Source organism: Syngnathus floridae, chromosome 12, assembly GCF_059516105.1.
Source record: "Syngnathus floridae isolate MCC-2025c chromosome 12, RoL_Sflo_1.0, whole genome shotgun sequence".
Taxonomy (NCBI): Eukaryota; Metazoa; Chordata; class Actinopteri; order Syngnathiformes; family Syngnathidae; genus Syngnathus; species Syngnathus floridae.
Window position 1 is genome coordinate 271,956 of NC_142424.1, and position 23,216 is coordinate 295,171.

The window sequence follows — 23,216 nt, forward strand, 5'->3', positions numbered from 1 at the left end:
AAGCTTCTTGACTACCCAGTGAGTCGAGCTCACATGAAAGTGAAAATGCCACCGTGGGTAAGCCTTCCCTGGCTTAATTACGTAGCTCGCCGCGCCACTCATATTGTCAACATTCCACCTGTTACGCAAAAGGGGATGTTCGTGCACTCCGAGGAGGGCGTGTCGTCCGGTTAAACAGGTCTGGGCGGTCGGTCGGGCGGGCGGGCGAGCGAGCGAGCGAGCGAGCTTCGAGACAGACAGAGAGAGAGAGAGAGAGAGAGAGAGAGGGTGAGAGCTTTGCATTGTCTTTTGCCACAGCTCAACTTTTGTCCTGAAGACTCGTCAGCTTCAACAGGCAAGTCACACTTTTCTCCTTCAAATCGGACTCCCGTTGCGTCTTTTGACTCCCATTCGAGGTTCCGCCAATGGCATTGTCATTGCGGGTGAGCGGGAGGCCGCAAAGCCCTGACCCTCGGCCAAGGCTCCACCGTTGCGGGACGCCGTTGGAATCTCAGCCAGCGACTTTGTGAACGACGGCAATAAAATGTCCAATTTGAACAAGAGTTGGTGACAAATCTCAGCAATCTCCCAAACTAATTCAGAGCCATCCTTATTCCAATTTGTAATCCTTTTTGTGGCGGAAAAAGAATGTTCAACTTTTGTGCCAGAACCAAACCGTAGAAAACAATTGGCAGACAATTCAAATCGACAACGGCCGCATCGGCATCGGCCCCATGCATGGGGTCATCGAGGAGGCCGCCGATAGCAGCTGCCGATAGCAGCTGCCGATAAACACTGCGAGTCCAGCAAGACGATGGCCTATTTTTCCTTTCTCTCCTTCGCACAACGATTCCATTTGGGTTTCCATCCCAATTTGTGCTGGCCGCTCTTACTAAAGACACAAAGCGCGATGTTTGTTCAACTCATTTGTGACATTTCAGCTCGCCGGCGGCGCCATGTCGTCCAACATTCGCGTGTCGCTGGACAACCCGTACGGTCAAGTGACCATCCCCCGCGCCCATCTACGCACGTCGACTGACGGCGCCACGGTGATTGCCAACCCGGCGGCGCTCAACGGAAACGACCTCAACCCCTACGTGGCCCCGCCGGCGTATTTGGTGAAGGAAGCGGACGAGGACGGCGGCGGCGGCGGCAGCGGGCGCTGTGCCTGCTGCTACCGCTGCAGGAGGAGGAAGTGATGTCACTGCGCCGCGACTGATCGGCCCCGTGGATGGAAAATGTCGTCGACTGAAGAGATGTGAAACGGCCGCAGCTTTGTTAGGGTGACCTGCTAGTAGCTAGCTGCAAATGACTACACGCGAGCCAACAGCTCGCCACTAACGACTAGTTGCTTCCTGCTAGCCGCTAACAGCTAGCTGCTGGGCACAAGCAGCAGACAACAGACAGGCCTCCCGTGAATGCAATGAAAATGAAAGACTGAACGTGTCAGTTGGTGTTCTTTCACCATCCAAATATTGATCTTATGATGTTGGGATGTTTTCAGTGTTTTTATCAGGACTTGACTGATTAACTGGCTGGATGAGCTTATTGGATGAGATGACCTCCAAATTGTTTTCTTGATGTTACAATCGTTTCTTTACACAGAACACATTTCTTAGCATAATGAATACATTCGACAAATCACTTCCAAGTACACGTAACTTTCAAACATCAAGAAAACAATTCTGAGGGCAGAACAATGACCTTTTTGTTTTCTAAGCCAAAAGTTAATTGGGGGTGGGCGGACCTCTCCCCCCCCCCCCACACACACACATTAACACACACATTATATAATTCAATACATGACAAAGGACATTTTGTCCACTTGGCCAAGTACAAGACTAAAAGTCCAAATCCTTCCAGTGATCGGTTTGTAATTCATCTTTGTATTGTTGCAAGTGTCAAAGAAGTTGTTTGATAGAACAAACGAGCTACGTATTTGTTTCGTGAATCGACGTCGGCGCAAACGTCATTCTGCCAAACAGAAGCATCTGCACCGCGCATCAGCGTTCCTCGCCACCGTTCAAGGATGTCACAATGGGCTCGTCAAGTTCGTCTTACAGGGAGGCCCAATTTCAGTCGACGGTATTGATCCAAATGTACACGTGTTCGAAAAAAAGCCCGCTGCCGACAAATGCAATTGGGATCAGTAAGAAAATGATCAACTTGCGAGGCCAACCGCGTCCGATCGCAGGCGACACAAGCTCAGCCAGCCCCTGTTGCTCGGCAACCGCCGCCGCTTACCAGCGCAACCTGAGAAGCGGCGGCCGACGGAAAGAAACGCCTTGAATATTTCATCCGAGCGGCGTGAAGGCGAGCAGGGCTGCCCACGAGCGAATGAGCAGGATCCCGCCGCAGTGGCGGCAGTGGCGGAAACAAGCTCCGAGTCCAAAACAGCGAGGATGTGACATCATCAGGTATGTTTGTTTTCGGGCTTCTGGTGGACCTGCACTCAGCGCCGCGGCACCTTTGCCATCTGGCAACTGCGTGCGTCTTGGCCAGATCGCACGACAGACACGCCGTCAGAATCTCGCCGCACGTCTGCATTCAGATCATCAACATGTCCAGCGAAGCCGAAGAGGCGGGCGGCGGCAGCCCGGCGGCAGCCCTGCGGTGCATCGTGTGTTTCGGGCGCTATGACCTGGCGGCACGGTTGCCGCGGCGACTGCACTGCGGCCACACTTTCTGCCAGGCGTGCGTGAAGCGACTGGACGCCGTCATCAACGAGCAGGTGAGCGACTCCTGTCGGCGGCAGGTCGCATCGACTCGGGGTTCGTTCGTTACGATGTTTGGGACTACCTGGCCTCCGATTTGGTCTCGGTCAGGTATGGATCCCGTGTCCTCAGTGTCGTCAGAACACGCCCCGTCCCCGGGGGGGAGCCGCCGCGCTGGACCTGGACTTGACCTGCTTCCTGGCCCTCAAGACGCACGGCCACTCTGCCCCTTGCGTTGCCGAGGCGTCGTCCAGCGGCGAGGGGACGGCGGCCGGGAAGACCACTTGGGCGGGGAAGGACGCAGCCGGCGCCGAGGCGTGGTCGCACGGGGGCCTCGCCCAGCCACGCTTTCATCGCCACGGCGACTGCTGCAAGCCGCTTTCCTATTGGCTGTGCTGCTGCCGCATGGGGCGGGGCTAAAACAAGGGGCGGGGTCATACCATCATTGAGGCAGTTCAAATGGACCTGATCTTATCGCACCCTAACTTGACTTGAATTCCAAGCCCCGACGGGCTTCGACATTGACAGCAAACGGCCCGACTTCCGATTTCAAATAAATCAACCGAATGAGAGGTGTGGAAAGCATCGCGACGACTGCGGCCCACCGTGACAAGTGACCTATTACGACGGCGGCGGCGGCGGTTTCTGCCAAAAGCACAAATCCACTAATAACCGACATTCATTCTAATCCATCATGCGAGAGAATGTTTTTTTAATTGCAAACAAGCAGGGCGCGCAGGGCGCGCAGGGCGCGCAGGGCGCGCAGGGCGTGCATTCCGGCACTCACGCGCTCGCGCTTTGTCCGTAGCAGGGTGGCAAGAAATGCAAGCAAGATGCCCAGGGTGGCCCGTCCGTCCGTCCGTCCGTCCACGTCAACCACACCGCAGCTCATAATTGAAAAAAAGTCGTTTAGGGGCAGGCCTTAAATCACAAGGCTTCCTTAACTTCCAAAAAGAATCCGGACAAGGACTTGAACGGACGCCATCATTTCCGACAACAGAGCAACCGCAAGGCGCGAGGGGACCGAGCTCGCTCACGCCTCGCTATTTACCGGCCAAACTTGTGACGTTGAAGCCGGCCGCTTGGCCGATCAAAGGCTGCCCAGGCCCTCGCCCACCCTGACGCTCTGTCCCGGCCGGACGCTGAAGGTAAAAGCTTTCGGGGCTTCGAAGAGGACCACCACGGTGGAGCCCAAGTTGAACTCGCCCACCGCCTCCCCCCGCTGCAGGGCCACGCCCCCTTTGGCCGGCTCCTCCCCGTAACGCAGGTCGTGGAAATGGCCTTTGGTGTCGCCGGGCGCGTTTGTCCGCAGCTCCTGAAAGCGCCACAAACAGGACACGGCGTGCCACGCCTTAGCCGCGCATTTTGCGAGCCGGCGGCTTCCATATGTGCCTTGGGCGACCACCCACTCGGTCAAAGTAGATGCGGATGGAGCCCACGTTGGTGGCGCCCACGGCCGTGAAGGAGAAGAAGCCGTGGCGCCATCGGCCGCTCAGAGCCACGCGCTCGTTGAGGCAGAAGAGCGCCTTCACGCGGCCCGCCACGCCCGGACTCACCGACAGCAGCGAACCTGAGCGCACAAGTTCACTCCATTCATGCCGCGTACGTCACACTCCATGCCTGACAAAGTGTGCGACCTTGACTGACACACACACACACACACACACAAGTGGGAGGGAGGGAGGGAGGGAGGTAGGGAGCAGGAAGTGACCTGTGAAGTGTCGCCTGAGCGCCACCGTCCAGTCAGCTGGCGAGTGGAAGCAATGATAGTCGCCGGGGGCCAGGTACACCACAACGTGGAACAGGTCGTTGTCGGGACTGGTCAGGAGGCCGTCCCGGAAGGACGTCGCCTCTGCACGCGTGCTCAGGCTGGCTGAGAGAGAGAAAGGAATGGCAACGGGGGTCATTTCGAGGCGGTCACTTCCACACACACACACACACGCACGCACACACACACACACACACACACACACACACACACACACACACACACACACACACACACACACACACACACACGCGTGCCTTCCATCTCACTTTCAGCCTCACTAACAAGAGTCACCACCGCAGTCACTTGAGTTCTCCGTTTCGAGGCTATCCGACGCGGGTGCCGCCCGGCTCACCTTTGTCTCGGCCATCTTGCGGCCCCAAGAAGTCTTCCAGACTGTACGTGACGCCCTTCACTTGCTCCACCTCCGAACTGGACACGCGACCCAAGTGAACGATCCTGCCGTCGGCCGGAGACACCTGACATCGATCACACGTCAAGGGTCAAAAAAATTGGATCATTTCCATCTCGGTTCGTTCTTTCGAATTGCGCCGCCGCAGCAGGAGGAGGAGGAGGAGGAGGAGGAGGAGCTCGTAGCGGAAGGAAGTCTCACCAGGCAGGAGGCGGAGCAAAGTGGCCGCGCCGACGCCTTCAGACGGCGCCGGAAGAACTCTCCCAGATTGCGGTAGTGGCGCAGGTCCTCGACCGCCGCTTCCTATTGGACGACACCAGGGTCCGCACTAAGGCCGCAAATGAGACGGCTAAGGCACGCAACGCTCCGCAGCTTCCCGGCACGTGCGAGCGTCCGCGGCATCAACTCAAAGGGACAAGGAGCTATTTGCGGCTGGCTGCGTCTTCTGACCTGCATGTTGACTCCAAAGGTCCAGATGTAGAGCGAGTAGACGGGTTTGCGGAGCCACGTCGGGAGCTCCACCCCGTTGACGCGACCCCACGCTCGAGACAGAAGGCGGGTGGGGAAGGAGCGATAGAGGGCCACCTGCGGGACAGGACGCACGCCTGGTCACAGCGGCTAAACGGGGAGCGCTCCAGTGAGTGAGTGAGTGAGTGAGTGAGTGAGTGAGTGAGTGAGTGAGTGACTGAGTGACTGAGTGACTGACTGAGTGACTGACTGAGAGTGAGGCCCGCACGTGATAGGCACAAAGTAGCAGGGGAAGGCAATCTGCCAGCCATGCCAGCCGGGTGGAAGGCAGAGCCAGGTTCACCGCGCGGGTCCTCGGCCACTCGAGCGCAGCGAGCGCTCGCTGGGCTTTTCAAATACTCGTTCACTTCCCCGCCTCCTTCTGAGGCTCCACCCAGCCCACCCGAGAGCAATTTCTCACCTGAGTGGGCGTGGCCAGCGCAGGCGGGGCTCCATCCGCTCGGTCCCGCCTTTTGTATTGCCGGTAACCGTAGTAAGCACCGCCAGTCGCCACCAGGACGGGGAGGGGCCGGTAACGCAACAGGGAGCCGCGACCTGACAGAAAGGAGACAGATGATCGGCCCGCCTCCTTTCCTTTCAACGCTTCGGATTCCTTCAACTTACCAGAGTTGAAGAGGCGTCGCTGGCTGCCGCTCACAAGAATGAATCTGAAACATACACCTTAGCGTTAGCGTCGCGACACCCCATTCGAGGCCCATTGATGGATTGCATCCGCCGTCTATGGGATTCTCAAAAGACAAACTGCGTGATTTGTGCGTTGGGTCCGTCTTGTGCAACTGGTGTTTGGTGCCTGCTCTGTGTGCGTTTTGAACTCGCTTGAACAATTGCTTGTAATATTGTTCAATTCTGTGAGCCAACTGCCGAGGGAAATGGATGGAAATAAAGCAAGGACTGGCTACATGTAGCCAGGCCATGCACGGGGAGGCAACTCCATCCAGTGTGTCGCAAGACGGAAAAGTTACTTCAAGTGCTACTTGTGCACGTGATCTTGAAGCGAGCTCACAAGTCATATGTACACCACATCAGCTTTGGACGTCATTGCATTTATGGACGGCCAAATGCATACAGCCGGATGACCCTTCGTCCACGATGGTTCACTCGTTCCGTTCAGCGGCACAAATTGCGACCAACGCTATCACATCATATATCATATATCATTTATCATATACGGCCGGCCGGCCGGCGGGCGATGACTGCCTACAGGGGAGCCGCTCACGCGACAATGACAGGCGCAGACCTGAACGACAACGACAGAGTGAAAGTTGTCGACTACGCGTGAACACGGTGGCGTCATTCGGTGCGTCGGCTGTCAATCATGTTCTGCTGCCTCTTGCAAGCTTTTCAAAGCATGGGGAAGACCCCAAAATACAATTACCTGCAAATCTTCCGGCCGCGCGCCGTCCACGAGGACGCCGCCATCTTATGTGTACGGAAGTGACGTGCGCTGAGGCGGGAGTTATGTCCGTCGCACTCAAGGTGACGTCAAACGGGATTGAGCGCATGGTTTAGGAAATGGAAACCTTGACTTCATGCTTCTCTTGCCATACAGGCAACTGGGTCACATTCGTCATTGCCCGACATAATCGACCGAGAACAAACACTCCGCTTTTTCCCGCTCTTGGCTAAGTTAATAGTCTAAAAACACATTGACGTCACACTTTTGCTTTATTGCTAACAAAGCAGCACATTGACATGCGCAAAGCCTGAAGGCGCATCTTCACAAAAGTGCGCTCTTGGCGTACGTCAACAAACAAAGCGACTGATTGAAAGATGCGCGGAGCTCCGCCCACCCAGCCTCCAGCCGCGAGGAGAGCCGGACCAACGCTTCCGTGGCAACGGCATCCTGGGCCAGCGAGCGCAGGTGAAGCTGTCAATGAAAACACGGTTGCAGAAAAAAAATCTCCCGTTCCACCGACTCGTCCTTTCGACCCGAGTCGCCGATTTGAGTCCAGCGCATAATCAACCGGCGAAGAACTTGTATATCGAAACCATCCCTGACGCAGTTTACCTTGAGAAAGAGCGACAGGTAGGCGTGCGCCAGATCAAAGTCCCGCCCACTGGCCAGCATGCTCTCGATCATGCCAATGAAGGCCAAAAAGAGGCCGCCGCTGGCTCCGCCCCCTTCAGGTGACAGCCCGGCGAGCTCCACCGACACGGCAGACGGACCGAAACTCTTCAACAGCTCCGCGGGGACGGTGACTGGATGAGATAAAAAAGGAGGCGAGGCAAGGCAACTCCATGATGCAATCGTGACGCACCCCATCCGATTTCGTGGCGACGCACTCACACGACCCCGCGCCGAGACCCGCCTCCAGAGCACGACTGAACTTTGAGCCCCGAGAGGGCAAACTGCAGCTCGACACCTTGGACTAACACAAACACACCAGATGATCAATGCGAGAATGTCGTGGGACAAAATTGTGCGCCCGCCGCCAACCTGCGTTCCTTGCTGCGGTTGGGAGAAGCGCGGCGTCAAGCCCGGCACGGTGGGCAGGAAGAAGGGCGCCGACGGCCCCGACACGGGAGGCGTCGCCGCTTTGTTCCTTCTCTGAAAACACCCGGTCGTCACATCGTCGTCACGGCGGTGTCGTCGTGCCAGACGGGAGCCGCGCCGCAATCGTTGGTCGCAACGATGCGTTCACCTTGATAGTGTCCAGGCACAGCAGATGTTTCCATCTGGACTCCGGCAGCTGCGACAGAGTCACGAGCTCCGCCCCCAACTGCTCGGCCGAGGCGTACGCCTCGTCGGGTCCCTCCTCCTCCGATGTCACCTCCCGCTCGGCCTCCGGCGCCCCCGGCAGAGTCTCCGTCTCTGGCCGGTAGTCGGGCGGCAGCGGGCGGAGCCCCACGGGCCCACGCAGGCTCTTATTGGTCCTGAGGAGGAGGAGGAGGAGGAGAGGCGCGTGGTGATTGGCCGCGCTCATTTGCGTGAAGAGGAAGCCAATGTTTGGCGGCTGACCACAAGCACACGCCCAGGCTGTCCACGTGCGAAGTCGCCAGGAAGTCTCCGGTAGGGGACATGGACACGCCCACCGGCGCCACGGGAACCAGGAAGCAGTCCACCAGACTGAGGGGGGGAATCCAGACTTTGATTGGATGCACTCGTCGGAGACGAGCGGGACTCTCACCTGCCGGACGGGAGGTCCCATGTGCGAACGGCGCAGTCCATCCCGACGGTGATCAACCAGCGGCCGTCCGGGCTGAAAGTCTGACAAAGGCGAGGCCCGACGGCCCGTTAGCGACTTGGGCCGCCCTGGAAAAACCGAAAGGATGCTTACGGCTCGGCCCGTCTCACTCACCATGTCGTTGGTGCTGCCGAGGTGACCCGCAAACTTGCGGACGGCTCGCCTGGTTTCCACGTCAACCGCCAGCAGCGTGAAGTCATCCAGAGCCACCGCGAGCATACCGCTGGCGAGGAGACGGTACCCGACGCCGGTGAGCCAACACGCAACACGATTGGCCGGCCGTCTGAACGGAGCACGCAAGCAACCGCGCGCAGGACACAAAGGAGCGCAGCTCGAGGAGGAAGCGGCCCTCGGGAACAACGTGGCGGCAAAACACATGTGCTCACGCACGCGCAAGCGCCATTTGGGTCTGCGCGCATTTGATGCGCCAGATGCAAGGCGGCTCGCTACCTCTCCCTGTGGAGCTTCATGCTCGCGGGCGCCGTATTTAGCTGGATCTGCTCTTCCAGTCTGCGGGTCTTGAAGCGCCAGAACTTGAGGAGCCCATCGGCCGCGGCGGTGACAGTCTGCTGATTGAGCGTGTCGGTGGCCACGCCCCGCACTGCGCCGCCGTGAGCTTTCGGAAAGGGGCGGCGGCGTCAACGAGAGGGAGATACGCGCGGAGGGGCGGCCGACTCACCTTTCTGCTCGTCTCCATAGCAACCGCGGTGAAGTCCGGACTGCAGGTTGTAAACATCGACGCGGCCGCACGAAGACCCCACCAGCGCAAAGTTCCCGCAGGAAGTGATGTCGACGGCCTGGGAAAGCAGACAGGCGGCGGCGGCGGCGCCGTCAACACGCGAAGGCCGGCGGCAAGGCGAGAGCGCCGCAATTACCGTGGCGAGAGCGCCGCAATTACCGTGGCGACGGCGCCGCTGCCGCACCCCGGCGGCCTGAGGTGGTGCTCCCCCATGGTGCAGCGCTGGTAGCTCCAGGTGGTGGTCGCCAGGCGACCACGGTGACACGCCACGATTCCGTCCCAGTCCGACCGGCGAGCCGCCGCTGTCGATAAACGCGGACGTCACTCACGTTGGCCATCTTGACCCCGACATCACATGTGTGCGTGTGCGCCAACCGCAGGAGAAGGCGGTGACGGCGGGCAGCCGCAGCTCTTCGTACGACAAGCCCTTCTTCTTCTTCTGCTCTTTCTTCTTATTGAGCGAGCCTAAACGAGCACAGATGACAACAACAACAACACACGTAAGCAAGACGACACAAACAACTCATGGGAAGCGGGCGCGCGCACACACAAACACACACACACACACACACACACACTTTAAGAATGGATCAGGTGTTGTGTAGGTGCAAGTGGGCGGAGTCAGACCGTGTCCGAGGTTCTTATTGAGTCGCTCGTGGACGGTAGAAAAAGACTGCAGTGTCCCGTCTTGACCTGAAGGGGGGAGACATTTTCTTGTGACCGGGAATGTAAATAGGCCGCTGTTCTTCGTCAAGCTCCTTACCTGCGCTGAGGATGTTTTTCCCATCATAATGACGGATGATGGTGGGCGGGGCACTGTGACCCTGGCGATTCCTCAGCAACCTGGCTCCTCCCCCTTCCTGGTCCAGGATCCAGACCTGATGAAGAAGCAAAGAAAAAGGCGTGAGGCGGTCGGAGGAACCGCCGCGGCGCCGGCACCGACCTTGATGGCGTTGTCGGCGGCGGTGGTGATGAGAAGCGGCTCGCCGTGCAGGAAGCTGGCGTTCACCGCCGTCTTGTGGGCGTGTCTCAGCTGAGCCGCAAGCTGCCGTCGCTCCAGGTCCCACAAGGCCAGGTGACCTTGAGGGCTTCCCGCCGCCAGCGTGGGCGGCCCGTCTGTGGGCGGGTGGATCAGACGTCGGATCAGACGTCGGATCAGACGTCGGATCAGACGCACGCACGCACGCACGCAAGCAAACACACACACACACACACACACACACACACGCTCGCTCGCTCGCCTGTTCGAAAAGCCAGCGACGTGATGGGGCCCCAGTCCTGCGTGAAGGCCATCAGCGTCTCGTCCAGTCGGATGTTGTGAATGACGATGCGGCCCGTCGCCGTGCCGACACCCACCACGTCCACCGCCGGGCTCTGTGGAGGTCATTGGCGCTGCTCGTCAGTATTGGCAAAAATGGACCCCCCGCCACACAAAATGTGGCCATTTTCTTTAAGGCTGAATGGCGTTGCACTTCCATAAGAAGCAGCCCTGAGCTCTGTTTGTGGCCAGACAAAGGTTTGGGAGGAGAGCAAAAACCCACGCAGCTTGTCTCGTTTTTGCTTTTTTGGGGGTGTTTAAAGTCCCAAAGATTTAAATTAAGTTTTTGCTTGGAAATTGAAGAGGACCGAAAACAATTTTTCAAGATTTTTTTCCATGATGGGTCTGGAAGGAACCCAGCGACACAGTTCCAACAACAGGCCTGCTGGCGTAGAAGCAAACGTGTACACGCCAAAAAGGGACATCGATCGGCGACATTCAAACACATGCACAAAGATTTGAGAGCCAACCCAGGGGGAGCTGCGCGCCACTCACCTGCTGCAGCACAGTGACGCCGGCCGACCAGCCGGCAAACGTGTACAGCAACTTGCTGAAGGTCGCACCACGCACGCCAAGGGAAAAATGGCAACGTTAGCGTGAGGACGGCGACATTTTTTCTTGGCTTGCGCTCCATTCGACTTGGCGCTCACCTGCTCTTGAGGTTCCACAGCTGCAACGGGCCCTGGCAACTCCCCAGCAGGACTTTGTTCAGGTAGGTGCTGGGGTGCATCAAGGCCGACACCTCGAAGGCGACGGGCTCAAAGTGCAGCTGCGTGTACACTTCTGCCCATAGGAAGAGCACGACGCGTCGTGGCAATGCAACGGCAAGCAGGCGTGGACATGGAGCAAACATGGAGAACCTCACACGTATACACTTGCACACACGCGCATAGACAGACAGACAGACAGACACACACACACACAGATAAACGGGCGTGGCCCTTGGCCGCGCCCTCACTCACCGCCGCTTTGAACGTCCCAGACAACGAGGAGCCCGCCGCCATCGACCGAGATCAGCTGGTCGCCGAAAGGAAGCAGCAGGCGCACTTCCTGTTTGTGTCCACGGTAACGCATCACCACCTGCGTGCAGAGAACACTCCAGTCCCTGCCCAACACTCCCTCGAGGACCGTCGGGTGAGTCGCCCGACCTCTTTGTTCTTAGCGAAGGCCAGCACCAGCGAGCCGGCGGCGGCGAAAGTCAACATCCTGTCTGCCGCCAAGCACGTGATGTCATCCTGGAGGCTGTTACCTAGGCGACAGCATCACACGACGTCAGCCAAACGCGGCCCTCACTTTGTTCCTCAACCAGAACAATACTCACTGATGGCCACGATGCCCAAACGGTTGACCTGCAGCGTAAACGAGAGCAAAAGTCAGAACAGAACAGAACCACGCACAAAGTCCAAGTACGGCAGTGAAAAAAGGCCGGAGCGACTCTTGTTCTTACGTTGTACGTGTGCAAACATTTGCCGACTGAAGTCACCAGATAGAACTCCCGATGTTTACGATGGTAGCGGAGCACGTGCGGCACGTGGTTGCAGTAAAGCCCCAAAAGCCGGAATCCGCTGAACAAACTACTTCCGCCTCCTCCCGCCATCAAAGCCGAAAATGTCGGAACCCCAGTCCAAGAGACGACCAAGACCAAGACAACGACAGCCAAGCGGGAGAAGACGAGAATGGAGTCAGATGAGCCAGGGGAAGACCGGAGCGGACACCGGGGCGGTCGGCAACTCAAAGGGCCCGTGTGGGAAACTGCAACACCGAACCGAACGTTCCGCTCCGCTCATTTCAAGATACGTCATGCACGTCACGACACGTCACGCCGGCCGGCCGGCTCCACTGAAATCCAATCCAAATTAGGGGGAAAGATTTGTGCGTCTCAGTGTCTGTTGTATATTTATCATTTTAAACTTTTAGATCTTTTTTGATTTTGCCAGTTTTAGTCCCCCAAACAAGTTCAAATTCTCATTTCTCGGAGGGTAAATCCATACAGTGGTTTTTCTCTGCCAAAGGTTTTCCTATGATATTATTTGAGACGAGTTGTTTTGGGAATCCTGCACGGTTATTGTTCACTGAACAATGCCTTCAGGTCTAAACCTTGACTGCACCTCGATGAGGCCTGGTGGAAAAGTGAATCCTCAAGGAAAGAACAGACAGAGTATAAGAGTCATTTTCCGTCTCGCGAGCTAGCCGGCCGGCTACGACGGAGTGGACGGACTCGAATCAGCGGCGGTCGTAAAGTGATCTTAATTGCCATTGGTTCAGCCTTTCGTCTGTCATGCAGTGCTTCGATGGATGTGATTGGTGAGGGCGGCTGAGAGCCCGTCGGGGCGACGTATGGCGGCGCTGGAGGGCGGGACGTGGAAGGAGAGGCGCGTCGGTCGCGGTCGCGCGGCTCAGCGGCGCAGCGAACCAACCAACCAACCAACCAACCAACCAACGCACGAACCGACGAAGGAACGGGCGCGAGGGCGGGCGGTCTGTCGGTCGTCTTTTTTTCCTCCTCACGCCTTGGTCGTCACTGAGCACCGAAAGTGGACGCCGACAGCCGCGCGCTTCAACATTCTCGCCCGTCATGGAGTCCTATGACATTTTAGCTAATCAGCCCGTGGTGATCGATAACGTGAGTGTGATGACGTCATTCACCCACACCCAAACCGAGGCCGTCGAGGGCTAGCGATTAGCTTAGCAACGCTATTGTTTTGGGGCTCGCCGCAGCAGCCTTTTGCTTACCCGCCCCGCCACCGTATTGTTATCGTGGTCGTTATTATCTGCACCGATAACCGATGACAAACAAACACGACGAACGACAATCAGCATCAATGAGGGCTAGCCCCGAATATTAGTTGACCGGCTTCTAGCTAACCTGCCAAATGACAGACAACAAACGCTAGCTAGCCAGCCAGCCAGCTAGCTAGCTAGCTAGCTAGCCAGCCAGCCAGCCAGCCAGCCAGCCAGCCAGCCAGCCAGCCAGCCAGCCAGCCAGCCAGCCAGCCAGCCAGCCGCATTTAGCTTCAACATCACCACACATTTATTATATTTGAAAAACTTGTTTTAACATTCAGCATCACAACACGTTGCAGTTGTATGTAAGGCATCAGGGATCGGAAAGCTGCCATTCTCAAGAGACACTCATCGGAATTGGGCCGGGATATTGCAATGCCCCGACGAGACGACGTTTTGCAGAACCGACCGATCGTGTGTGTGTGTGTTTGAGATTTGCTTGAAGGGATGCGATCCAGCACAGCAGCACAGCTTGCGTTGAGTGAGGGACAGGGACAAAGTGGTGGTTTGTTGTTGCGTGGCCTGCAGCCTTGTCTCATGAGCCTCCTCTTCCTCACACACTGTACATCTCATCTTTTCACAATTGTGTGCACAGGGTTCAGGGGTCATCAAGGCTGGCTTTGCCGGAGATCAGATCCCCAAATATTGTTTTCCCAACTAGTAAGTCGGCCCGGCCTGCCCGCCCGCCCTTCTTCGGCTTTGAAAACAAGCATGTGCTGATTGTCTCTTGCAGTGTGGGGCGTCCCAAACACGTGCGCGTCATGGCGGGTGCCTTGGAGGGAGACCTTTTTATCGGCCCTAAAGCAGAGGTAATCCCGACACGCTGGCGCCATTTGCCAGCCTTCATTGAGCCAAGGCAGGCCAAAAATGAGACCGAGCCCTACCTTGACTTACAAGTCAAACAAAGTCTTGCATCCAGGCGGCGAGCCCGGTTCTGAATGCAGGTGCGCGCGCGCGCCTTGTCGCTCTGTGCCTCGCCACACCAGGAGCACCGCGGGCTGCTGTCGGTGCGCTACCCCATGGAGCACGGCATCGTGAAGGACTGGAACGACATGGAAAGGATCTGGCAGTACGTTTACTCCAAGGAGCAGCTGCAGACCTTCTCCGAGGAGGTGGGCTCGACGGCCGCGCGGAAGCTGAAGGCGGGCGGGCGGGCGGGGCTTGTAAAGCTGTCGGCCGTCTGTTTGGCAGCATCCCGTTCTTCTGACCGAGGCGCCTCTCAACCCCAGCAAGAACCGCGAGAAGGCGGCCGAGGTCTTCTTTGAGACCTTCAATGTTCCCGCACTCTTCATCTCCATGCAGGCGGTCCTCAGTTTGTAAGTTTGCCTCACAGATGAGCGCTTTCTTTGCGTACCATTTGGCGTTGCGCGGTGGAGCCCAAAGGCTCGGCGGAATACCCGTGGTGGCCAACGACGTCGCCGGCGGTTGTCCTCTCGCTCAGGTACGCCACGGGCCGCACCACGGGCGTGGTACTGGACTCGGGCGACGGCGTGACGCACGTGGTGCCCATCTACGAGGGCTTTGCCATCCCGCACTCCATCATGCGGGTGGACGTCGCCGGCAGGGACGTGTCGCGCTACCTGCGCCTGCTCCTGCGCAAGGAAGGCTACAACTTCAACACCTCGGCCGAGTTCGAGGTGGTGCGCACCATCAAAGAGGTAACGGCGGGCGTCCCGAGGGCTGCCTAAAAACACACAACCGATAAAGAGAAGGTTAAAGTTGCCGGCACATTGCACAAACAAATGCTGACATATTTGAGGGGCTAGTGGAAATTAGCCTGATGCTAACCTTTCCAACAACTGCCAACTAACTAAAGTTGTCGCCCGAAAAAACAACAACAATTCAACCGGACAAAAAGAAGCGGTGTGACTGACGTAGCGTCGGCTTTTGCCACCAGAGGGCGTGCTACTTGTCGCTGAACCCTCAGAAGGACGAGACCTTGGAGACGGAGAAGGCCCAGTATGTCCTTCCGGATGGGAGCGCCTTAAACGTGAGCGGCCGCCTCTTGGCCCCGCCCGCCCGATTCCGGCGCTGACCGATCCCGCCCTTGCATCCAGATCGGACCGGCCCGCTTCCGCGCCCCCGAGCTGCTGTTCCGGCCCGACCTGGTGGGCGACGAGAGCTCGGGCATCCACGAGGTCCTGGCCTATGCCATCCAGAAGTCCGACATGGACCTGAGGCGCACGCTCTTCTCTACCATCGTGCTGTGCGGGGGCTCCACGCTCATCAAAGGTGGGAGCAAGCGCCTACGTGTCTGTCTGTTTGTCTGTCTGTCTGTCCGTCTGTCTGTCACCAAGCACGGCCTGACTCACTGTCGCCTTCCCCTCCCCCTAAGGCTTTGGGGAGAGACTACTGACTGAAGTGAAGAAGCTTGCGCCCAAAGATGTCAAGATCAAGGTCAGACTTAGTTTTTCTTTCACGGTTCTTCTCTATTTTTCTCCCGCCACTAAAGCTGCTCCACGTGTTCCCAGATCTCGGCGCCCCAGGAGAGACTCTACTCCACGTGGATCGGGTACAAACTGATTTCTTGTTACCGTTAGTTTTTTGGAACTCGCAGACCGCGAAGCAAGCGGAGTTCCGTGTTTGCGCGGCCATACAAAGAATAGAACTTAAGATGGAAGGACAACCCGGCCCGGTTTTGAGCTTATCACCGCGGACCGCTCGGAAAAAGGTTGAGACGAAAAGTGTTTGTTTCGCTACTGATGTGTGGCCCCGCCCACCCGCAGAGGCTCCATCTTGGCGTCGTTGGACACCTTCAAGAAGATGTGGGTGTCCAAGCGGGAGTACGAGGAAGACCGCGCCCGCGCCATCCACAGGAAGACCTTCTAAGCCGCCCCCGGCGCACACTGACAAGAGCCAGACCCCCCCCCCCCCCCAAAAAAAAACCCCTGCTGAGGATGGCTCCCGCCGCAAGAAGGCGTATACGCAACGCCACGTGACAATTAAAGTCCAATTCTTTTTGTTTGTTTGTTCTGCTACGGTTCCATTCCAAAGTTTTCTATGGTGTGAGAAAATTGCCGCCGCTACTAGTGCCCGCTTTGGCCTGAGAGTTCAAGCTTGCCGGCGGCATCCTCGGTAGCCAGCTCAGGTCCACGGCTGGACGGGCACCCTCTCTGTACTCGCGCCAAAGACGAATAAATTGTGCGCCTGTAAACACTTGGGCGGTTCATTTGGTCCAAAAAAAACATTGGTGCCGGAAGCGTTTAAGCGTCGACGGCAAAGAAGCACCCAACAAAGGATATTGGCATTATCGTTGTTGCTTTTGCCATCCCTGTTAGCGCGCGAAAGAAAGAAAGACAGACAGACAGACAGACAGACAGACACACATGCTCTTAGGTTTTACAAATGTGCTTACCCTGCCAACGTTGCTGTGAAGTGAAACATTGCCATGGAGTGACATGATTGTTTCAGTACGTTTGAGTTAAGTCAATTTGGATTTTCCCCTCATTATAAAGCCAAGCAATCGTTGATGTCTTTGTTCATTCCATTGCCGCTTGCGCTCTTGGGCCTGCGTTGGACAGGCGTGACAAAAATGACATTACTAAAGAGTGGCAACACTGAAAACAGCGACAAATGAAGACAGACAAATAACACGAGGACCGAAATGATTCAAACGCCCTACGGTACACGACAGCTTTGCTAGCTTTAGCCCTCACCTAAAAGAGTCAGCTGACTCTGGTTGCATAAACCAAAACTATGCGGCAAGGATCTGCCTTCGGCCGAGTCAAACCTCTTGAATGGGAAGCATTCCAATGGATGGGAGGCGTTCCAATGGATGGGAGGCGTTCCAATGGATGCGAAGCGGTCCAATGGATGCGAAGCGTTCCAATGGATGCGAAGCGTTCCAATGGATGCGAAGCGTTCCAATAGATGCGAAGCGTTCCAATGGATGCGAAGCGTTCCAATGGATGCGAAGCGTTCCAATGGATGCGAAGCCTTCCAATGGATGCGAAGCGTTCCAATGGATGCGAAGCGTTCCAATGGATGCGAAGCCTTCCAATGGATGCGAAGCCTTCCAATGGATGCGAAGCCTTCCAATGGATGCGAAGCGTTCCAATGAATGCTGCGCAACAGAATCTGGCGGCCAGAGGAGCTCACCAGAGCGCAAAAGACCAAAAAAAGAAGATGCCTCTGCGGAGGACCACAGGCAAACGGCGGCTTCTTCGCAGGCACGCGCCCTAACGGCGCTGACAAAGTTGAGCGCGAGAGCAGAAAATTCAAAAACAAGAGGCACCAGTGACTAAATGACATCACAAGGTGCCGCGCGACAGACCAAATGATGTCACAAGGTTGATGCGAGTGATGACGTGGCGGTCGTATAAAAGAGCTAACGTGACTTTTTGGGACGAGAACGAACGACCAAGAGGCAAATCCTCACCCGGCAAGCGGAGGGGCAAACCTCGTGGAGCCAGTGGGTCGCTACGCCACGCCACGCCACGCCACGCCACGCCACGCCACGCCTGGCTGCCTGCCTGCCTGCCTGCCGCCATGGCTTCCCTTTCCCACGCTCAGCGGGAGAAAAACCCAACGTACGTGTTCTCCAGTCGGCCCAGGCCGGTGGAGAGCCGCTCAAAGTTGAACGGCTCGCCTACGGAGAACAGCGAGTACGGCAACATTCTGTACGATCGGCGGGTGATCAGGGGCAACGCTCACGGTCGGAAGGCGGTGGCGCCGCACGCGGCCGACATTCAGCAGCAGCATGGATTCCGCAGGCGATCGGTGGACTTTGTGAGGTCCAGGGACCACGTGTGGTTCAAGACTCACGACAACCTGCCCGGACGGAAACACGTGGACGTCCAAACCGAGTCCTACCTGGAGGAGCTGAGTCACATCTTGGTGACCAAGGACAACGACTCGCAAACGGACCCTTTCCTGGACAGACCGGCCACTCCGCTCTTCATCCCCGCCAAATCGGGCGAAGACGTGGCCACCCAGATCGAGGAGGGCGAGTTGTTTGACTTTGACAGGGAGGTGCAGCCGGTGCTGGAGGTCCTGGTGGGCAAGACCATCGAGCAGTCCCTGCTGGAGGTGATGGAGGAGGAGGAACTGGCCTGCTTGCGGGCCCAGCAGAGGGCCTTTGAGCAGCTGCGCAATGCCGAGTTGGCCGAGGTCCAGCGGCTGCAGGAGCAGGAGCGCCGCCGCACCGAGGAAAAGGAGTGCCGCATCGCCCAGCAGAAGGCGGCGGTGATGAAAGAGAAAGAAACGGCCGAGATGATAGCTGCCCAAGCCTGCGCGCAGCAGTTCCTCTCCAAACTCTTCCCCGCCGTCTTCGCCTCGCTCAGGAGACACGGCTACTTCTACGACCCGGTGGAGAGAGACATCGAGGTGAATTTCTTCCAGTGGCTGACGGCCGAGGTCAACAACACTCTGGAGAAGAGGAACTCAGCCAGGCTGCTCCTGGATGCCATCATCCACGACATTGCCCTGGAGAGGAGGGATTTCTTTGCCCATCTGCACTCGCAGCCCGCCGACCCGGACAAGTAGCGGGTGGGCAAGCGCGCGCACCTGTGCGCTCGCTTGCCCAGCCGGCTCAGAAAGCTTCTTGGCCTCCCTTCAAGAGTCGGCCGACGCTCGCGTTAGCGTAGCCAGCGTTCCAGACATATTTCGGCTCACAAACGTTCTCGCTGAGGGAAAGCCTTTGCTTGACCAACATTTGGAGAGAAACCTTTTGCCTGCTCAGAATGCAGCCATTGACAGACAGACAGACAGAAACCTTTGTCTCTGGCGAGGATGACGCAGAGAGGCGCAAGCTAGCTGGGCAGAACGGCAGCGCTTATTGGCCGCACCCCTGACCGACCTGGTGGGAAAGGCCACGTGCGCACCAACTCTCAGTCGCGCCAAAAAGATTGACGGCGTCGCAACCCCCACGGAGCCAGGCCCGCCGCCAGGCCCGCCGCCAGGCCCGCCGCCAGGCCCGCCGCCAGGCCCGCCGCCAGGCTCACCTCAACGGTTCAGGCCAGAGCGGGAAGCAAAACGAGCCCAAGTGTCTTTGGGCAGGCGACAGCGCCTCTTACCGCACTGGAGAAGGATCGCAGCGGCTCGTGGGCGGGCTCTTCGGTCGTCACCCCGTCGCTGGCGTGGCATCTGCGCTGCGGGCCCGCCGTTTATGCAACAAGAACATCGGACGCACAAATGTTATTGCGGGTCAAAAGCAGTCTGCCGACATGCAAGGGTGGAATCGGCTGGGGTCCTATCCTTGGTTTTTCATTTTCATCAGGGAGTTTTTGGGGAATTTGTTGCTTTGGCTGCTTGTCTCTGTGTGCCCTGCGACCAGTTGAGGGTGTCCCGTCCTTGCCCCGCCCGCCCCGCCATCCCACGACTGCCGCGAGGGCACGCAAAACGAATGCGTTCGTCCTGAGAGCACAGTTTGTGTCGAGTTTCGAGTTTCATTGTAGTCGTCGTTTTTCATCGATAAAACGAATAAAAGGCAAGTCAAACAACTGACCTCGTTGCACTGCCATGCCAGGCCCAAATCAAGGACACCAAGATGCTTTTTAAAGTCTGGTTTAAGCACTTCAGCTCTAACGCATTTTCACTCCGTTGCCGTTTTTCAGTTTGACATGCTTGTTAATCGAAACGCAAGGGACCGACGGACCGACGGACGGACGGACGGACGTTCAGTCAGTCACTCAGCAGGTGGCTCAACTTTACAAATGAAGCCAAAGCCGTTCCTACGTTCGTTCGTTCGCGGCGCGGGAAATGCCAGCCAGCGGATTACCAGCACTCAATGAAAAGACGTACGAGCAGAGATATAAATACAATCTCATTGGAGGTTTCACTTCATTTCGTTCTTCTTTTCCTTATACTTTTGCCATGAAGTTAGCGGCTAGCTATTAACATGCTAATACAAACGTCACAGTTCCTCTCTCAGTTGCTTGCGAGGGGCATAAATAAATAAATGAACCAATAAAAATGGCAGGGGCGGGCGCATAAGGGCCGAGAGTTTCTCAGTTAGAGCAGAAATTTGGGCGAAGAAAAAAAAACAAGATTTAGTTACCTGCAGCACCTCGCGAGGACACACCGTGGCTGAAAGGAAATGACGTCAGACGTCACCTGCGATGACGTTAGCAGGGGGAAACGTAATCTCGCGTGACTTCATTCCGTGTCGCGAGATGACTGGAAAAAAAACAAAGCTACCCACAAAACAGCGTCGAATGATGTCGTATATTGGGTGACACAATTGAATCATTTACAGATCAAAGAGATGCGTTCAAATGTTTCCTTTATATTTGCCATTTATGTAGAACGAATGGAAACGATGCAATTTCATTCCACTACATCATTCCAATACATGGGTGGCTTGGGTGTGAAATTCTGCCGAAAGAGCGCTGCCAAAGAAAGCAAGTTGGCCAAAGGACGCAACCTGCAGGGCAGGGCAGGGCAGGGCAGGGCAGGGCAGGGCAGGGCAGGGCAGGGCAGGGCAGGGCAGGGCAGGGCAGGACAGGACAGGACAGGACAGGACAGGCAAGTGGACGGGAGCTACGCCCAAATCAAGACAACTTCTAGAAGGCCAGCCGCACATGGATCCAAAAGGTTCACGTGCTTTCACACCTGCGGAAGCAACGACTTTGTTTTCAAATGTGCAAAAATGACCCGCTTTTGCCAAAGCAACAATTGATTGTAGGCCCGACGGCCGGAGAGTCGACGGACATGTCCATCCGAGGCCTCGTTGGCTGGCTGGCTGGCTAGCGCGTGTGCGTTTGCGCGTGGCTCGCCAAATGGTCTCGTCGAGTAAAGGTCTGGCCGCAATCGGAGCAGGCGAAAGGTCTCTCCCCGGCGTGGATTCTGGTGTGCGTTGTCAAATGGCCCTTGTTGAGGAAACGGTTCCCACAAACGGTGCAGGCGTAAGGCTTCTCGCCAGTGTGCGTCCTGGCGTGCTGGCGCCAATCTTCCTCCCGAGAGAAGCGCTGCGCACAATGGGAGCAGGCAAAAGGTCTCTCTCGAGCATGCATTCTGGTGTGCGTGGTCAAATTGCCCTTATTGAAGAAACCTTTGCCACAAAGCGCACACGCGTACGGCGTCTCGCCCGTGTGCGTTGTCGAGTGTTCTCGCAAGTATTTGTTTGCGGCAAAGCTTTTGCCGCAGACGGTGCAAAGATAGGGTTTCCAATTGGCGTGTGTCTGCGTGTGCACTTTTAGATCTTCCTTGCCGGGGAACCTGTCGCCACAAACGGAGCACAAAAACGAGGTGGCTGCCGCGTGCGTCCGGGTGTGTAGTTTCAAGCTGCCCTTCTCAGAAAAGCGTTTACCGCAGGCCTGGCAGGCAAAAGGTTTCTCCCCGGTGTGTGTTCGCGTGTGTATCGTCAAGCCCCCCTTCTGCGAGAATCGCTTCCCGCAGAGTGAGCATGCAAAAGGTTTCTCTCCAGTGTGCATTCTGGTGTGCTGCTTCAAACTGCTCTTGGAAGCGTACGTTTTGCCGCACTCGCAGCATTTCCAGCGCTCGTGGTGACGAGCGTGAGGAGGAGAGCGTGACGCAGGGTCCTCGCCGCCGCCGCCGCCGTCCGACCGGGGCGCCGCCGAATCCCCGTCACCGCCCGGGTGGTGACTGCCGCCGGGAAGCTCCGCCCCTCCGCTGGCCTCGCCCGGATCTTTCTCCTCGGCGTCTCCATCGCCTTCACTCTTGAGAGGGACTCCGGCGGATGGCCACGTGGTGACGTCTTCCTCCTGCTCTTCCTCCTTCACGCAAGCAGGCCCCTGTTTCTCCTCCTCTTCTTCTTCTTCTTGTTCTTCTTCTTCTTTCACCCGAGGGGACTCCAGCTCATTTCCTCCCCCTCCAGGGGATTCCAGCTCATCTCCTCCCCCTCCAGCGGGAAGGGAGCTCGTCTCCCGGTGGCCGACATGGGGATCTTTGTCAGCGACGTCTGCGTGACAAACAAAGACAAAATGTGTGCTTTGCTGCACTTTGAGCTCGTGTATTTGACTTGAATTTGGTGTTGACGAAAGCGGCTCATATAATAGCTGGATTAACACATTTATCCTCCCCCCCAATGAAGCCATGCCAACGCGCTTGATCGCAAGTGTGAAAGAAGTCCTTGGATGTTGTCTGCATGCACTTTGCTTACACCTTAGCGTTCCTCCAAGAGTAGCAGAAAGTGCTTCGTACGTAGCATGGGGTTGCCCTCGTGGCGGTAAACATGCAACTCGCGTGGTCAGCAAACCTGCGGTGCTAGCTGGATTGGCGCTGTCGTCCTTTGCTTCCCAACGTTCCTCCTCGAATTTCGCCGTCCCTCTTGTGCACATTTTGCCTCGCGCGACGATCACATTTGCTAGGTGCTCTTTGTTTGCCACTGAGCTGAGCTAGGCTAGGCTAGGCTAGGCTAAGCTAAGCTAAGATCAACCATGCTAAGCTAAACTATGCTACGCTAAAACACCGTGCACCGAGAAGACGACCAGACTGAACCGCTGAGATCTTCACTTGACGACCAGCGCGGCCGGCCGGGTGACAAAAGGAAACGACCGCGACCTAACAACGGCAGCGAACGATGTACGGCAAGACCGCCGGGACAAACGGATGCGTTACCTACGCGCGCCGCGAGGGCGAGCCCTGAAATAATCGATGCATTCATTCACAGATCAGAACGAAAAGTGGCGGAGGACAATAGCGAAAAAAATCGAATCAGAGCAGCGACGTCCACTTAAAGCAAAGGAACACATCAAACGATCGGAATATGTTCAGTGGCTCCATTTGAAGTTAAAGTCCCAATGATCATCTTTTCTCTCTCTCTCACACACACACACGCACACGCACACACACGCACACGTGGGTGTTGTTAGAGATTCGCTCACTCCA

The 23,216-nt window shown here is 56.9% G+C and overlaps 6 protein-coding genes and 1 pseudogene across 10 annotated transcripts; 4 read left to right on the forward strand and 3 right to left on the reverse strand.

The window, feature by feature from the left end:
- Positions 1-171: 171 nt before the first annotated feature.
- LOC148389202 (uncharacterized) lies at positions 172-1,906 on the forward strand. The gene is made up of 2 exons (XM_088392771.1): positions 172-334; positions 921-1,906. The coding sequence occupies exon 2, from the start codon at positions 936-938 to the stop codon at positions 1,176-1,178; it is 243 nt and encodes an 80-aa protein (XP_088248897.1). The 5' UTR covers positions 172-334; positions 921-935; the 3' UTR covers positions 1,179-1,906.
- Positions 1,907-2,034: 128 nt separating this feature from the next.
- rnf224 (ring finger protein 224) lies at positions 2,035-3,221 on the forward strand. 3 transcript variants are annotated; one of them, XM_088392764.1, is made up of 3 exons: positions 2,035-2,396; positions 2,482-2,710; positions 2,805-3,221. In XM_088392764.1, exons 1-3 carry the CDS (start codon positions 2,317-2,319, stop codon positions 3,111-3,113), a joined length of 618 nt encoding a protein of 205 aa, XP_088248890.1. In that variant the 5' UTR covers positions 2,035-2,316; the 3' UTR covers positions 3,114-3,221. The 3 variants fall into 3 exon arrangements, with proteins under 3 accessions (XP_088248890.1, XP_088248891.1, XP_088248889.1); XM_088392765.1 differs by having other exon boundaries at positions 2,531-2,710; XM_088392763.1 differs by having other exon boundaries at positions 2,035-2,710.
- A 162-nt stretch (positions 3,222-3,383) lies between these two features.
- pisd (phosphatidylserine decarboxylase) lies at positions 3,384-6,887 on the reverse strand. The gene is made up of 9 exons (XM_088392754.1): positions 6,777-6,887; positions 6,005-6,048; positions 5,802-5,935; positions 5,324-5,458; positions 5,075-5,176; positions 4,817-4,940; positions 4,405-4,566; positions 4,103-4,263; positions 3,384-4,008 (listed from the first exon to the last, which is right to left on the reverse strand). Exons 1-9 carry the CDS (start codon positions 6,818-6,820, stop codon positions 3,784-3,786), a joined length of 1,131 nt encoding a protein of 376 aa, XP_088248880.1. The 5' UTR covers positions 6,821-6,887; the 3' UTR covers positions 3,384-3,783.
- Positions 6,888-7,047: 160 nt separating this feature from the next.
- wdr36 (WD repeat domain 36) lies at positions 7,048-12,414 on the reverse strand. 2 transcript variants are annotated; one of them, XM_088392734.1, is made up of 22 exons: positions 12,091-12,414; positions 11,965-11,992; positions 11,792-11,892; positions 11,606-11,723; positions 11,294-11,426; positions 11,139-11,193; positions 10,567-10,699; positions 10,269-10,441; positions 10,089-10,203; positions 9,953-10,018; positions 9,701-9,790; positions 9,485-9,627; positions 9,266-9,383; positions 9,037-9,202; positions 8,701-8,809; positions 8,530-8,609; positions 8,361-8,468; positions 8,044-8,275; positions 7,839-7,949; positions 7,689-7,770; positions 7,410-7,600; positions 7,048-7,268 (listed from the first exon to the last, which is right to left on the reverse strand). In XM_088392734.1, exons 1-22 carry the CDS (start codon positions 12,238-12,240, stop codon positions 7,119-7,121), a joined length of 2,652 nt encoding a protein of 883 aa, XP_088248860.1. In that variant the 5' UTR covers positions 12,241-12,414; the 3' UTR covers positions 7,048-7,118. The 2 variants fall into 2 exon arrangements, with proteins under 2 accessions (XP_088248860.1, XP_088248861.1); XM_088392735.1 differs by having other exon boundaries at positions 8,701-8,935; positions 12,091-12,409.
- A 614-nt stretch (positions 12,415-13,028) lies between these two features.
- Positions 13,029-16,581, forward strand: actr1b (actin related protein 1B). The gene is made up of 11 exons (XM_088392753.1): positions 13,029-13,266; positions 14,023-14,087; positions 14,161-14,236; positions 14,414-14,539; positions 14,619-14,743; positions 14,869-15,085; positions 15,325-15,417; positions 15,485-15,659; positions 15,763-15,824; positions 15,899-15,939; positions 16,154-16,581. Exons 1-11 carry the CDS (start codon positions 13,219-13,221, stop codon positions 16,254-16,256), a joined length of 1,131 nt encoding a protein of 376 aa, XP_088248879.1. The 5' UTR covers positions 13,029-13,218; the 3' UTR covers positions 16,257-16,581.
- LOC148389207 (uncharacterized) lies at positions 13,651-23,115 on the reverse strand. 2 transcript variants are annotated; one of them, XM_088392748.1, is made up of 4 exons: positions 22,585-23,115; positions 20,425-22,287; positions 19,442-19,516; positions 13,651-15,111 (listed from the first exon to the last, which is right to left on the reverse strand). In XM_088392748.1, exons 1-2 carry the CDS (start codon positions 22,664-22,666, stop codon positions 21,113-21,115), a joined length of 1,257 nt encoding a protein of 418 aa, XP_088248874.1. In that variant the 5' UTR covers positions 22,667-23,115; the 3' UTR covers positions 13,651-15,111; positions 19,442-19,516; positions 20,425-21,112. The 2 variants fall into 2 exon arrangements, with proteins under 2 accessions (XP_088248874.1, XP_088248873.1); XM_088392747.1 differs by having other exon boundaries at positions 22,489-23,115.
- Positions 17,762-19,871, forward strand: LOC148389208 (radial spoke head protein 3 homolog B pseudogene; annotated as a pseudogene).
- Positions 23,116-23,216: the final 101 nt, after the last annotated feature.